Source organism: Plasmodium fragile (genome assembly GCF_000956335.1).
Source record: "Plasmodium fragile strain nilgiri unplaced genomic scaffold supercont1.9, whole genome shotgun sequence".
Classification (NCBI taxonomy): domain Eukaryota; phylum Apicomplexa; class Aconoidasida; order Haemosporida; family Plasmodiidae; genus Plasmodium; species Plasmodium fragile.
This window is the reverse complement of record NW_012192589.1, coordinates 78,110-92,896: the sequence shown is the minus strand read 5'-3', so window position 1 is coordinate 92,896 and position 14,787 is coordinate 78,110. Positions and strand designations below refer to the sequence as shown.

Genomic DNA, 14,787 nt, shown 5'->3' with positions numbered 1-14,787 from the left:
AAAAAAAAGCAACTCAACAAGTTTTAATTGTAAAAATAATCGTCACATTAAAAAATTAAAAAGAAAGTTAAAGTTTGGTGAGTTCGTAATGTTGGGACAGATTTTACGATAATTGGCCACTGACGAATGGCCCAGACTGCGCCACGCAGACAACAGCCTTCTCGTGCTGCTTTCTCCAAAGCCTCAGTCGATCTTCTGCTTGGACGACAGCGCCTTGTTCAGCTGCCTCTTCGCGTAGAACTTAATAACTTCGTCAATGATGATAACCGGGAAGGACCACATGAAGACTAAGAACCAATCGTATGGCGTGAGGGCGACGACGCCGAAAATTTTGGCGAGGGGTGGGATGTACAAAATCATACAGTGGAGCAGCAGCGACCCGATGGTGGCCAACACCAGGTACATGTTTCTCCAGGGGGGGATCTTAAACAGGGAGTTGTACTCGCTGAGCGCGTTGAGGGCGTTGAACATCTCGATCACGACCAGCACAGAAAGGGACAGGGTGCTTGCCTGCGGTGGGGTAGAGGTGGTGAGGAAGGGGGTGATTAGATTAGCACCCTTATTTGCATGGCGAAGCGGACAATGATGCACAGTGTAAAACGCAGCTCAATTTTGGCAAACCGCCGCTAAACACCGCGCAAAGAGGCGACGCCTACCTTGACCTTGCCCGTGGAGAAATACGAACAGGGGTCCTCCGACATGCCGTAGACTCGCCTGACGCTGAAGTTGCCCCAGGCCTTGCACTGGTTGTAGTGCGACAGCTGGTAAAAGTTCACAAGGGTATGGCCGTCCAGGTCCGGGTAAAAGAGGTACCAGTACACGAAGATGGACACCGTGGCCACTCCCACGTATGTTCCTATGACGATGTACCTGAGCAAAGTCAGGCCGTTTATCAAATTGTCGTTTTTGTGTCTGGGCTTGCACTTCATGACGTCGTGTTCGGGCGGGTTGAATCCTGCGGAGGGGGAAGATGTGCGTAAAGCGATGTGAGTGATGCGATGTGAATAATGTAACGTGAGTGAAGCGGCGTAAGTAGTGGTAGTGCAACGTGAGTAGGCGCACAAATGATAAACGCGAACAACGGGGCACTCGCGCGCTGCGTGAGGACTTACCCAGAGCCGTGGCGGGCAAGCCGTCGGTGACCAAGTTGACCCAGAGCAGCTGCACAGGTGCAAGGCTGTCAGGGATCCCGAGCAAAGCCGTGATGAAAATGGACGCCACCTCCCCAATGTTGCTGCTGATGAGGTAGCGAATAAAGGCCTTCATATTGTTATAAATGCATCTTCCTTCCTTAATGGCCTCCACAATGGTGTTGAAATTATCATCGGCCAAAACAATATCAGATGCTTCTTTCGCCACCTCTGTTCCATTTATACCCATGGAAATACCTATATCTGCGGACTTCAAGGCAGGAGCGTCGTTGACTCCATCCCCTGTCATGGCGACGGTTTCTCCAAGGTCCTTTAATATCTTAACAATTTGTTTCTTGTGTTTTGGTTCCGTCCTGCAGAAAACGATACGTTGTTTATTTTTTAAAATATCCTTTTGTACTTCAAGTGGGAAATCTTCAAACTCTCTTCCACTATAGCAACACTTTAATTTTTTGCTCGACTTATTAGATCCCTTGTCCCACTTGGTGGTGGTGTGTGGATCCATTTCATCATCAGTGTCCTCGTTATGAAGAATGTTAATCTCCTTGGCGATGGCCTTTGCTGTGTCCATATTATCTCCTGTAATCATGAAGACTCTAATGCCAGCCAGATGGCAAAGGTTAATGGCTCTTCCGACATATTTCCTTGGGGGGTCGATTATACCTAACCCTCCAAGGTATATCATATCTTTTTCTAATTTAAAATAATCTTCTGCATTTGTAACATTTAAATCGTTTTTCTTCATTTTCCTGTAAGCAAAGCTTAATGTGCGTAAGGCTCTCTTACCCATACCTTTGACTCGATTACAAATGACATTTTTCAATTCCTCCGTAAGTGGTTTTACTTCATTTTTAATTAAGTAGTAGTTACAATTTTTTATTATATTTTCTGGTGCTCCTTTGCAGTAAAGAATATAATCTTTTTTTTTATTTTCAACAATCACACTCATTAGTTTTCTCTCTCTTGTAAATTCAATTATTTTAATTAATTGACATTCATTTCTCCAAGCTGCTATGGATTCACTTGGGTATGTTTTACTGTCCTCTTTGTTTTCCTTTTCTTCATTCGATACATCCATATAGCTATCACCAGTGGAGTTACTTGCTTTTTCTTCTTCCCCTTTTTTACTTTTACTCTTTGTAGAAGCCCTTCCGTATTCAGCCGGCACAGTATTATTTTTTACCGCAATTGGTTTAATGTTAAAGTTGTGTACGAAATGGAGGAGAGCCAACTCGGTGCTGTCTCCAAAGACCTTTACAATTTCGTTCTTGTCATTACACACAATATTTGCCTCGTTACAATTTACCATACACATGTAAAAATTATAATCGTACTCCGAGTAGGCGTACTTTTTAATTTTGTCTTCTAAAATTTTGCTGCCCCTACTGATGATGGTGTTAACGTTGGTATGCATTTGCTTTAGTGACTTCTCCGTTTCAACATCCGATGGATACTCTTCATAATCTTCCATGTCGCTATCTCCATAATTGTTTTTTCCATCGTACGAGAGGTTGGTGTTGTTAGAATGTTCTTTATTTCCTCTAGAGGCGACGGTGCTAGATACCTCATAGGATGATTGGCCTGCTGTTTGACTGGATAAGCGTTCTTGTCGCTTGAGTTTGTTGAAGAAGGAAGAGTTATTGTCCTTTCCCTCTTCTTCTAAGCATGATTCGTAAAAGAAAAACGTATCCCCTTTTTGGCAGAGCTGATATTCTTTCAACATGGTTGACTCTTTAAACAGGTGGAATACTGTAGCCGTCATCTGATTCGTTGTGAGCGTTCCCGTTTTATCGGAGCAAATAACCGTAGTGCACCCCAACGTTTCAACACTCTGTAATTTCCTCACAATGGCATTTTTCTTGACCATTCTTCTGGTACCTAAAGCTAGACAGGTGGTGATAACAGCAGGGAGACCCTCCGGGATAGCAGCCACGGCTAAAGCGACACTAATTTTGAAATAGTACAAGCATCCGTACAGAAACGACCCGTGAATTGGATCTGAAAAATGTTTAAAGTTTATAACCCATACAGTAACACATATAACAAATATTATTTTAGAGAGCTGTCTTCCAAACGCATCAATCTTAATTTGTAAAGGAGTGTCTGTATCTTCATTGGTTGATTCCATCACGGCATGTTGTATTTGCCCTATTTCAGTATTCATACCAATATTTGTAACGACAGCGATACATCTGCCAGCCACAATAGCAGTGGAAGAAAATAAAATATTTTTCTTCAGCTGAATTTCACAATTCTTATGACTAACATCTAACTTTTCTGCATATTTATCCACAGAACAAGACTCCCCTGTTAACATACTCTGCTCTACCTTAATGCTAGTGGAAAATATTTCAATGATTCTAGCATCTGCTGGTGTTTTATTTCCTACACTTAACTCAATTATATCACCTATGGTTAAAAATTTGCTGTCAATGATTTCCCATTTTCCATCTCTCAGTACTTTGGCTTTGGTGGGCTGCAACTGCTTCAGAGCATCCAATGACTTTTCTGCATTACACTCTTGCCACACCCCCACAGCTGCATTTAAAATTAGAATCATAACTATGACTAGCGGTTCAATAAAATCACAGATGGCCACGTGATTATTTTGCATATCGAGCAAGGTTAGCGCGAAACTTATAAATGCTGCTAGCAGGAGGATCTTTACTAGGAGGTCATCAAATTGGTTTAAGATTAACTCTAGGATCCCTTTCTTCGTTTCTACTTCCAATTCGTTGAGGCCATATTTTTCCTTCCTTTTGGCCAACTGGCTCTTGGTTAACCCCTTCGTCGGGTCCACCTCTAGAGCCTTCAGCACCTCCTTCACATCGTGCACGTGCGCGTGCCGCACCACGTTCTCCATGGAGGCTTCACCGGGATGTCCTAATAGCACTGAGGCGGAGGCGCGGTCTCTTCTTCGCACTGACGCAGCCTCACGAACGCGAAAAATGAACAATTAAATAAATATATGAACAGGGCGCCCCCACCCCTCGGAGAGACTACCTACTATTCTGCCCTGACTTTCCTCCTTTGCGTCCACCCCTATTAACAGTGATGGAATGGTCTCCTCCCTTCTACATGCACACCTCTTCACAGGTGCTCAAATGGGACACGACACGGACGTATATGTATGTGGGGATCCCACGCAAATGCGCCACACTGGACTTAAAGGCAGATTCACAAACGGCCTTATTATCAGAGACTCACAAATGAGAACGGGGCAAAGACTATAACACGTGAGATTTCCCACTTCACATTCTGCGCCACATGGGAAGGAGGGGCACGTCGCATGCATGTATGACTGCGTACACTTGTGCACGCAGCCACGATCTGTAATGCAAATGGGAGGAAAAACGAGTGAGCACGTAAGCAGGTTCGCGCGGGTGTCCTCCACGCAATTATATGAAGTGATCCTGTAGCTCTGGTATAGCTCACCCCCTTTAGCTGGCTTCGCTACCCCTCCTTTCGTCGCCCGAGCGCGCAGGTAATTCTCGTACTTACGGAGGGGCGTTCTTAAACGGCCAGTTCGCGCATGCCCGCTGCCGAGCCCTGCGGAATCTACTTAATTATAAAATGGAATATGCCCAGATTAAGCAGCTCCTCGTCAGCGCAAAAAAGAAAAGAAAAAAAAAAAAAAAAGAGCGACGAGCTGCTACATAAGCAAATCGGCCCAAGGCTTTTCCAGCCAGGTGAAAAATATGCACATGAGAACGTACCCACAGTTAGTGTGAACTACGCATTTGAACGAACGCACGTATGCTCGTGATGCTACGCGCGTATGTATGAGAAGCATTTCCCAGATGGATCATATGACAGAAAAAAAAAAAAAAAAAAAAGTAAACATAAAAATAAATAAATAAAATAGGAAGCGAAACCGAACAAAAGCTGAGAACCTTTTTCTAAATTAAGGAGGTGGGGGAAAAAAAAAAAAAAAAAAAAAAAAAAAAAAAAGTTCATTCCCATTCCCCCGCACATTCATGTGTTAGCGCTTCTGCAGCGCACCGTGCAGCCGTGTACTTTTCCATTTATGTATAACACGCGCATGTAACATGGAGTGCAGCTCGATTATAGAATGAGCAAGTAAGAAAAAGTGGGCGAGGCTAGGGGAAACTTTTGGCATGCCATTCCTTCAGGTTGCTCATTTTTTTTTTTTTTTTCCCCATGTAGCTTAGGCCTTGTCGTACAGTTTTCCCCTCTTCCTACCCCCGCTTGGCACTGCGCAAAGTTTGCGAGGTGGTACTCCGTTCGAACTTTAATGAAGTTAGGTAAACGGGGAAAGAAGGACCAGGAAGAAGGGGATTGTTTTAAATGACTAAATTGTACCGTGTGGTCTTCCTTCAAATTGAAAAGTCCTACCCATGGGAAAATCCAGGTGACCCCAAAATGTACGTACCACAGTGAGGGTGAAAGTTTGCCCCACCTGGGGGAAGACGCCACCCCCTTTTAGCCACAATTTGTCCCACACCACACAGGGAGACAAAACAAGGACATGTAAATAATCTTCGGCGTTTCCACCATTGGAGCTAAATAACAGTGGCTTCTTGTCCCCTCCCCTTGTCTGCGCGAAGTAGTGTAGGCATCGCCCCATAACACTTCCACACTGGGGAGGGTGTGGCATTATTTGTACTCATAACCTCTGTCACCTTGACCATTTGAGAAAAGCAAAATATATAATAAAAGGGTACCCACGAATTGTGCAACGGTAGTTCTCCCCATCCCACTTCTAACCGCATTAAGGACATTGCAAAACACGAGGGCCAAATGAGCAGACCGCACGTTTGAAGAATACCTGATATGTATAAATGAAATGAGTACAGATGTTTTGTGAATCTGGTTTGTGTTCTTTCCCCCCACCCCATGGAAAGAATTAACACCTCACTCATCCATTTGTCTTTTTATCTGTGCTGCAAGCGTTTTCTTTCCTTTCCCCTGCACTTTGCAATGTTTAAATACATTTTAATTACGCACAGGACAAATCACTAAACCACATGTTTTTAACCGCATTTAGGGCATTTTTTTTTTTTTTTTTTTTTTTCCTTCTCAAATTTTTAATCATGTTCGTCGCCAGAAGATAGATCCAATATGCGCGCCAAATGTTTCACTACACTCCTTTTGCGAACCGGGCATAGGTGGTTATACGCATGTGGGATTTTATTGCGGGGTTACAACACCTGTGCCTTTTTGAGAACCGGTTGCGCTGCGCTTATGTTGGTGACTCCTCCACAGCCATGCTGTTGTTCTGGTATGCAAATAAAGAAGGACTCTTTACAAAAAAAAAAAAATAAAAAATAAAACAAAAAAAAAATTGCTACGCGTGATGCCATGCATAATAAAACATGTTCTCTCTTCTTCCATTTGGATAAAGAGTTTTTTATATTTGGGGAAAGTTCCCCCCCAACGTTGTGCCCACTTTTTACGCATGTTTCCGCTGCGTTGCTATAATATAACATCAATTTGTCGCTCCCTCTTTGCGTTATTTACCATTTTTTACCTGACCCGGCAAGGTGAAATGTAAAGAGAAATAAAGCTTCCCCGCGTTGCGGTTGAAGAGGATATAGGTTTTTTCCCTTTTTTTGAAAAGGCTAAGAATAGATTTTTCTGGTCTACAGAAGGCCAAATTTGTGAATTAAAAGACCGTTTGTATTTATAATTCGCAAGGAGAGCACTTCAAAGGAGACAACTGATACGAGTGATCCATCCAGCTAGCACGTGGAACCCCGTAAACGAAATTTTCACATCAAAATGAGCGATGACGCGTCAATTTTATTCTACGAAGGGATTAACCTGATTTTTGATAAGTGGTAAAATTGCATAATTATACGTGCACCAGGTTTATGCGAAAGGGGAAAGAAGGGGAAAAGGAAAAAAGGAATGAAGACATTTTTTTCGCCTTCCCCCTCCCCCCGCTTTTTTGACCGTGTTTTATTTGAAATGTTTACCCATGAGGAGTGAACACAAAGTTGGCTCCACCAAAAGTTCAGTGAATACCCTTTCTATGTAGATATATACACGTGTGGACACTCTTTTAAAGAGCCTTGTCATGTGCTGCACCCTACGTTATTATTTACCGGCCCTCCACTTTTACGGTGTATTTTTTTTTTTTTTTTTTCCCTCTCCTCCGCGCAGGACTGTTCTCCGTTTGGCTGTGACGAACAACTGGGGAGGGCCAAGTTCGGAAGAGAAAAAAAAAAAACTAATCGAATATGTTCACAGCTACGTGTTGTCGGGTAAGCGATAGGTGACAGGACACGAAAGGGGAAAACCCCTCCAAAGCGCCAAACACACCATTCGGACATTCGTGTCATTGCCAAATTGGGGACACCACGTCCCCCTCTAGTGACAACTCACACAATTTTTTTTTTTGTTTTTTTTTTCTACCCCATTTTAGCTAGCAGCCCAAAACACAAACTGTGCGACTACTTGAGGGACGAAATGAACACCTTGTTCAACGTAGACATTGAGGATGACAGTGATGTACTGCAACATTGAGGAAAAGGAAAATAAAATATTTTACCAAATTGCGCAACAGTGTATAATGCATGTGACTTCATATTTATACGTACCAGCAAGTGCACATGGTCCTTTCCACCCCCTTTGCCTTCCTCCCCACACGCAGATCGAAGTCTCCGATTTGATATTGGACCTGTACAGCAACTTGAAAAAGAACAACCTGGACATTATAGAACAAATCAAACAGATAAAGGAGTCCGACTTGACGCACTGCAAGGAAAACAACTTAGTAGAGGAAGCCTACGATTCTGAAGAGGCTGAATCGGGAAGTGATTTTTCAGACGAAGAGCAGTCAGGGAGTGACTACTCGCATGAGGACCATTCTGATGGAGAAAAACCAAACGGTCAATAAGTGATAAAAAAACACCTGAACGGGTCATACAATATTAGCAAAATGTATGAACACAATTTACCTTTGTGGCTTTTTTTTTTTTTTTTTTTTTTTTTTATAAAAAAGTTTGTTTCTATTAGTACTTCTTCGCCTTTTCTTCATAAAAGACTTTACATCTCTTACGTTAAATTTTGAAGAGACTTATTCTCCATACAAGGAAAAGATGGAACAGTTCTCATCCAATTGGCCCCTTTGTGTTGCCTTATTTTAACCTTTCCAAAAGGGAGGGGGAGTGGGGGAGTACTTTTCCCCTGCGAAAAGGAAAGTCACATGGGGTGGTGAAACACATATAGGAACAGCCACAATATGATACACACGTGTGGTTAACTTATACACATTTGGTGAGAACCCTTGTTTTTTTTTACGCTTCTACTTTTTGCGTGTTGATGTTTGTACCCCTTCTACTGTCTCTGCTGCAAGGGAGTGATATTATTTTATCATATATGGATGGAGCACCCCCCCTTTATTACGCAGCATTTTAAAACGTCGTCCCATTTCGTCGTGCGCGGGTTTGAAGTGTACGTTTGTGCACATACATACACATGCGTGGTATGGATTGGATCGAATTTGTATCCTCGGAAAATACGATGCCTTTCGAACGGTGGCCAATTTCTTTTTTCACAAATAAATTTTGGGCCATTTGCTTCAAATGCGCCTCGACTTTATTTAACCCACACGATAGCGAAGCTTCTTACTGTAACCCGCCTGATGGGGTGGGGGACAGAATTCCTTGCACATGCATGTATGTGTGAATGGTGGCTACTTCGTCCAGTGCACTTTCTGAATTTTGTGTGTTTTTTTTTTTTTTTTTTTTTTTTTTTTGCCTTTCCCAAAGTGATCACACCCCTTTCCATGTGAATGTTACTTTTAATAGGGGGGGAACCCTCTAGCTACAACTTGTTACTTCCTTAAGGATGTTTCTTTTTTTTTTTTCTTTTTTGTTTTTCCCCATTTAATTGTTTCATTTGACCGCATCGCTTATGTCCACTAAGAAGAGACGTTTGGAGAAAGTTTCTTTTTTGTCACACCATGGAAGTCGACTTTGTGAATGCGCAGGGTCAGGACAACTGTGGTCTTTTGTTCGACCAGGGGGGAGAAGCGGTACGCGAAGCGCCGGGTGATGCAGCAGGTGAAGAGTTGGAAAAACCGCTAGCAGAATCGATCATTGTGGAAGGAGTAAAAGAATGCTGCGTTGGGGCGGATGGTGAAAAGGACTGCGCGGAGAGCAAACCCCACAGCGTACCAGACGCGAAAGAACCGGATTCCTCCCCAACGAAGAAACCAATTTGCGAGAAAGAGCAATTGGAGGTAAGCCGAGAAGGCGCTGATGTGCATGCAGTAAAGATAAAGGTTCAAGACAGTGAAGAGGCAAGGGAAGAAGCCGCATGCAGAGGGAAGAGTCTACATGGAGAAAAGAACGAATTGCCACAGTTAGGTGAAGCTAACGTAGAGTGGAGGAGCACCATTGCGGGAAGAAACACAAACCAGAGGAGACGCTTAACCCCAAACAGACAAGGAGAAGCAGAACGAATCAACCAACTGTACAGGAACTCCAAGAGCACCAACATAAATTTATATAAACGTATGTACCAGTCATACCTCCTTCTCCGGAAGGAACAGAACGAACTCTTAGCTCAGAATAGAAGAAAAGAGGAAAGGAATATGAAGTTGAAGTATGAATTAGATAGCTTAAGAGGCAACAGCTATTATGCTAATTTTTTTTTTAATAATGACTCAGACAATCTGTTCGGGGACCTCGCGTCAGGCATAAGTAACATTTGGAAGTGGATGGACATGGAGGGTAAAAGTGCCCACGTGAAAAACGCGCAAAAGGGTGAAGTTGGACCAACCACACAGGTCCATCACTCGGGGGGAGTATCACCCCCTAGAGGAGGAGACCCACAAGCGGGATACGAAGCGACAACCGAAGCGGTGCACAAAGGGGAATGCGCTAATGCACAAAATGATGTGCCAGCGGAAGGTAGTGCGGCAGGTGGCACTTCTTGTCAGGGGGTTGTTGCCCCGAGTGAGGATCGCCCTGATGAACACTCACAAGAGTATGAACCGGCGAAGGATACCCCCCCAAATGGAGTACAGCTCAGTGAAGTACAACCCGCGGGGAGCTGCCCGATGGAGAATGAAGACAGGACGAACACAATAAGTGAAGCTCGAATGGAAAGCCCCTCTCGCATTAATGAGACTAAGGTGACCCGAATGATGGAGGGAATTCCCTCTCATGGGAAGAACACCCAACAAGCAGCAACCACGCACAATGGAGGCCAAAAAAAAAGAGTCCATTTTGTAAAGGGGGTGTATAAGCATCTACAGAGAAATGACGCAAACGAGGTGAACCTCCCCCCATCTCACAACTCCTCTTTGCAAAATGAAAAAATTGAAAACAAAAATTCATTTCTGTGGGAAAAGGAGAGTCGGCCAGTGAAGCGGGGATGTGTGAAGTATGGTCAGCTGCAGAATCGATTTACAGACCAGGAGAGGAGTTCTTTACGAGTGGACAGAGAGCCAGGTGCCTTCACGTCCATGGAATGCCCCAAGGATAACATCATTAATTACATTAAAGGCAGACTCTCTGTTGGTGGCAGGACCCATGGGAAGGCAGCTGTAGCAAGCGGCCAAAAACCAGCCATGAGTGTGCAACGTACTTGGATGAGACACAGTGGTGGTCCGAACAAGAGGATCATTAAGGAAGAAGAAAAATTGCTCTTTCACATTTGTAATTGTAAAGAAAATAAATACGTCCCCTTAAACGTTGGTTCCTTTTTTATGGTCCCTCCAAAGAGGGCTGTCCCAGATGAGGACTTCAGCTTGAGGTGTCTAGAGAAATGTATGGACTTTATTTTGCGCCGGAAGGAGAGGGGCAACCACAGCGAGATACGTGTCAGGCAGAAAAGGAGTAGTAACGTCCCCTGTGAAAGTGTCCCTCTCGCAAGTGCAACTACAAACATGCGTGACGTGAATGAGCAGGAGGGGGGTGTCCCCAGGCAGGGTGAAGCGGGGGTAGGGGAAGAAGGAGACGAGAAGGAATCACCACCCGTTGGACAAAGTAACCGTGAGGAAGGCAGAAAAAAAACTCGACTTATCACGCAACAAGTGACGTTAAGAGAAGGAGATAAAAATGGAGGTTTGGAGGAAGGGGCAGAAAAGCAATTGTTGAGAAGGGGGCAGAGTGGACGGAAGGGCCTGCTACAGGTGAACAGAAAGGGAAGGTCTAACGAAGGAAGGACAGTTCAAAAATGCCAAGTGAAGGGAAAGAAGGGGACAAAATATAATACGCAAAAAATGGACATGGGCCCAGGCAGCAAATTTGGCCATCTAATGACAAGAAAGGGATTTACACGGATGAGGGACTCTTGGGGGAGACTCATTTGTGAAGTAGTTTCTAAGAGGGAAGAAAAAAGGGGGGGAATTTTCTCCCCCGTGGTGAAGGTAAGGAAGACAGTCAAGTGGGCTCCCCACACGAAGGGTCATTCACGCCATGTGCGTTTCTCGCGAATCGGCAGAAGGTTTTCCCCTTCCATTCGTCGCAGCCGATGCGCACGTAGCGGTTTCGAAGAGGTTTCAAAAGGGGGGGAAAAAAAAACCCATGGGGGACAGAACAAATCGAGCAAGTCATCTCGCAGCTTGGTCGATAAGTGCGTTTCGGAAGGGAAGGTTGACGAAGGAGGTGTGACCATCGGCAGGGAAGACAACGTGGTGGGACGGGACAGCCCGGAGGGGCACGCAGCAGGCAGCTTCAAATGGAATGCGATAAGTACAGAACAACACAGTGCCTCGTTAGGACCCCCCCCAGATACAGCACCACATGGATGCCTCCAACGTGAAAAAAATTCATCAGCAAATAGTAACCTTCTTAAGGAGGCACTTGAGACGTATGTGAAGTCCCTTGACCTTTCCACCAGACGAATCGACTGCATTGAGGAAGAAAACACAGACTCAGTGACCATAATAGGAATACAAATTAAAGTGCGAGATGAATACATTTACTTAAACCTAGACGCACTAAGTACCGTTGAAGATAGTGTTAGGGTGTGGGTAGAACAGAACGACAAGGTCCTGAACGGTTTTGTAACAAGTAGCGAGTTAATTTGCTCGACCCTGAAATATTACTGTGTCGACATTTTTACCTTTGTGTGCATTTTTTTGGAAGCCCTCGAAAACCATATAGAAGAGTTTCCTTTTTACCTGTCCATTTCGCTTGAGGATATTTTCCGTGTGTGCCGTGGCGGCTAACGAGGCGTGCTGCTGTGCGCGGGCGTGCAAGGGAGGGGCGGCTGGCCACCCGTACCACGATAAGAAGTGTCGTCAGAAGGCCTCTGCAAAGTGTAGAGACACCGAAGTAACCACAAAAAGGGAAGGGCGCAGATGCAGATGATGCAGATGATGTAGACGATGCAGATGATGCAGATGATGCAGATGATGTAGACGATGCATGCACTGTGCACCCCTAGCACTTGTCCCCATAATGAAATAAATTTTTTTTTTTTTTCCCGAGTGGCTTACGTGTTGAGCAGCACTTGTATGCATACAAGGGAAAAAAGCCCAACACAGGGAAGAAGAAATGCTACCACACACACCCCTGAAGTGAGCCTTCCTTGTAGGAAGCAGGGCAGTGATGCTTGTTCCTTGCTGGGTAAGGACGGGACCGTCAGTACAGCTGTCCACATGGGGTAAACCACGTGGCAACACATTAAGACACACCTCCATTTGGTTGCATCCCCAATACAAGTATTGTACTAAGCCATGTATAGCACTGTTCACGTGGAAGAAATAACTCTCTCTCTAAAAAAAAAAAAAGGAGTCACGCTGGAAAGCACGCACACGGAAGGTGAATAAAAAAAAAAAAAAAAAAAAAAAAAAAAAGGGGTGACGCATACATTTTCATTTTTATATTTTTTTCTCAGCGCACGAGAACAGAAAGTGTTGTCTCATGTGTCTATGTGGTACAATCATTCGCACATTTACATTTGCGTGCTATGTTTTTCCCCAGTGCGCGAAGATAAAAGGATTTTGCGTCACCGGGGGAAGAAGCCATACAAGTGTGTGTAGGGGAGCGTAAATAAGAATGAAGTACTTGTTGCCCCTTCTGCATGTCATCGCTCTGTGCATTTATAAGAAGGAACATGAGGGCGAGTGTTATGATTGTCTTGTGTGTGGTTCCCTTGCTGTATGGAGCGGAGGGGAGCGTCTCAGAAGGGAAGAGCAAAAGACGACTCACTCGAGGATATTGTACCAGTTGACGAGACGAAAAAGGAGGGGAGGTGCTCGACGCAGACGCAACAATCGTAGTGCAAAGCGGCGAAACAGAAGGCGTAAAAAACGGCTCGCTAGGCAGCGGAAGGCACAACGTAGGAAGGCAAGGAGAGAACAAAGGAAAAGAAAGAAGCAGAGGAAGAGAGCTGAGCGCAAAAGGAAAAGAAAGGAGAGAAAAAAAAGAAGGCAAGAAAGGAAGGAAAGGAAAAGACAAAAAAAAAGACAAAAGAAAGAAGAAAAGGAACGACAGAAGGAGAGAGAAGCGGGGGGACCATCAAGTGACGACTTACAGACCAATTCAAATGGTCATGAGGACGATGGTGCGGAGGTACAAGCGGGGTCTCCTCCAGCTGAGGACAGTTACAATGACGGGGCCAGTCCGTATAATGCGGCAGAAGAAGGCGCATCTTCACCAGTGGCGAGTGGGGTAACACAGATGGGAGGTCACCCACCTGAAAGGAGTGGAGGGCCGATTGACTCATATGGGTCCTACGGTTCCTCACTGCATGACGACAACAGGGACATCTCCAGCCATTCAACACACGGAGGCGCAGGGACAGCTGTAGAGGGAGTCAGCCCATACGAAGCCGAGCTGGGGAAGAACGTGAAGGTGATCCATTTCGACCGACTAAAGAAGGAACCCAAGGGGGAGCTTATAAATAAAATCAGAGGGATCCTAAATACACTGGAGTGAAGACAAGCGCAGCGGCGTAACTGGTCGTGTGCGTGACGTGGGTGGTGATTTCGCGCGTAACGCGTCCCATTTGTGTGCTTCCCATTTGAGGGAGGCTTGCCGACCGAGCCATTTTTTTATTTAGGCGATTGGTGTCACGTTAGTTGTTCCTTCGTTTGCTGTTTCGTTTCCTCTTTCATCGCTTGCTTGTTGCTTGCTTACATTTTGTTCTTTTTATATTTTTCCCTGTTCTTGGCCCAACTGTTACAAAAACGAAGGGAGGAACGAAGCCCTATTTTTCGCTTTCATCCCCGGGGCGTGGCAGCAGTTATATTAGCAGCGCAGTAGCGCGGGTGTTTTTTTTTTTTAATTTTTTGAGCATGCCCAGGAAGGGAAATATATACAAACGGGATGCAACTACGCCCTCCCTTGGCGTCCATTTTGGCGATGGCCCCGCTCTGCAGAGCTGGGGAAAAATGTAATTTTGCGGATATGTACCCTTGTATACAAAACTGTCCTCATAAAAACGTTTGAACAATTTTTCAATTTGTACGAATCGTCTTCCCGATGTGATAAGAGTTGTCCTTTTCTTATATTAGCCTGTTTAGCTGAGTGGGCAAAGGTGCTTTTTTTTTTTCCTTTTTTGCCGCGTTTTTTTTTTTTTGTTTTTTTTGTTCTCTGCGGGCCATTTATATTCTCCCCATGTAGATCGGAGTCGCGCGGGTGGGGCATAATCTGCCACATAGCTGCAACAACAACAAAAAAAAAAAAAAAAAAAAAAAAAAAAAAAGAGG

At 44.6% G+C, this 14,787-nt stretch overlaps 4 protein-coding genes across 4 annotated transcripts; 3 read left to right on the top strand and 1 right to left on the bottom strand.

The window, feature by feature from the left end:
* Window positions 1-183: 183 nt before the first annotated feature.
* On the bottom strand, window positions 184-4,014 carry AK88_01072 (calcium-transporting ATPase; the record flags this gene model as incomplete). Its single annotated transcript, XM_012478710.1, has 3 exons — window positions 184-510; window positions 657-955; window positions 1,113-4,014. 3 exons carry the CDS (start codon window positions 4,012-4,014, stop codon window positions 184-186), a joined length of 3,528 nt encoding a protein of 1,175 aa, XP_012334133.1.
* Window positions 4,015-6,893: 2,879 nt separating this feature from the next.
* AK88_01071 (uncharacterized protein) lies at window positions 6,894-8,013 on the top strand (the record flags this gene model as incomplete). Its single annotated transcript, XM_012478709.1, has 4 exons — window positions 6,894-6,952; window positions 7,278-7,378; window positions 7,540-7,625; window positions 7,768-8,013. The coding sequence occupies 4 exons, from the start codon at window positions 6,894-6,896 to the stop codon at window positions 8,011-8,013; spliced, it is 492 nt and encodes a 163-aa protein (XP_012334132.1).
* A 1,068-nt stretch (window positions 8,014-9,081) lies between these two features.
* Window positions 9,082-12,518, top strand: AK88_01070 (uncharacterized protein; the record flags this gene model as incomplete). The annotated part of the gene is made up of 2 exons (XM_012478708.1): window positions 9,082-12,280; window positions 12,421-12,518. 2 exons carry the CDS (start codon window positions 9,082-9,084, stop codon window positions 12,516-12,518), a joined length of 3,297 nt encoding a protein of 1,098 aa, XP_012334131.1.
* A 614-nt stretch (window positions 12,519-13,132) lies between these two features.
* On the top strand, window positions 13,133-14,014 carry AK88_01069 (uncharacterized protein; the record flags this gene model as incomplete). The annotated part of the gene is made up of 1 exon (XM_012478707.1): window positions 13,133-14,014. The coding sequence occupies one exon, from the start codon at window positions 13,133-13,135 to the stop codon at window positions 14,012-14,014; it is 882 nt and encodes a 293-aa protein (XP_012334130.1).
* Between the last annotated feature and the right edge of the window lie 773 nt (window positions 14,015-14,787).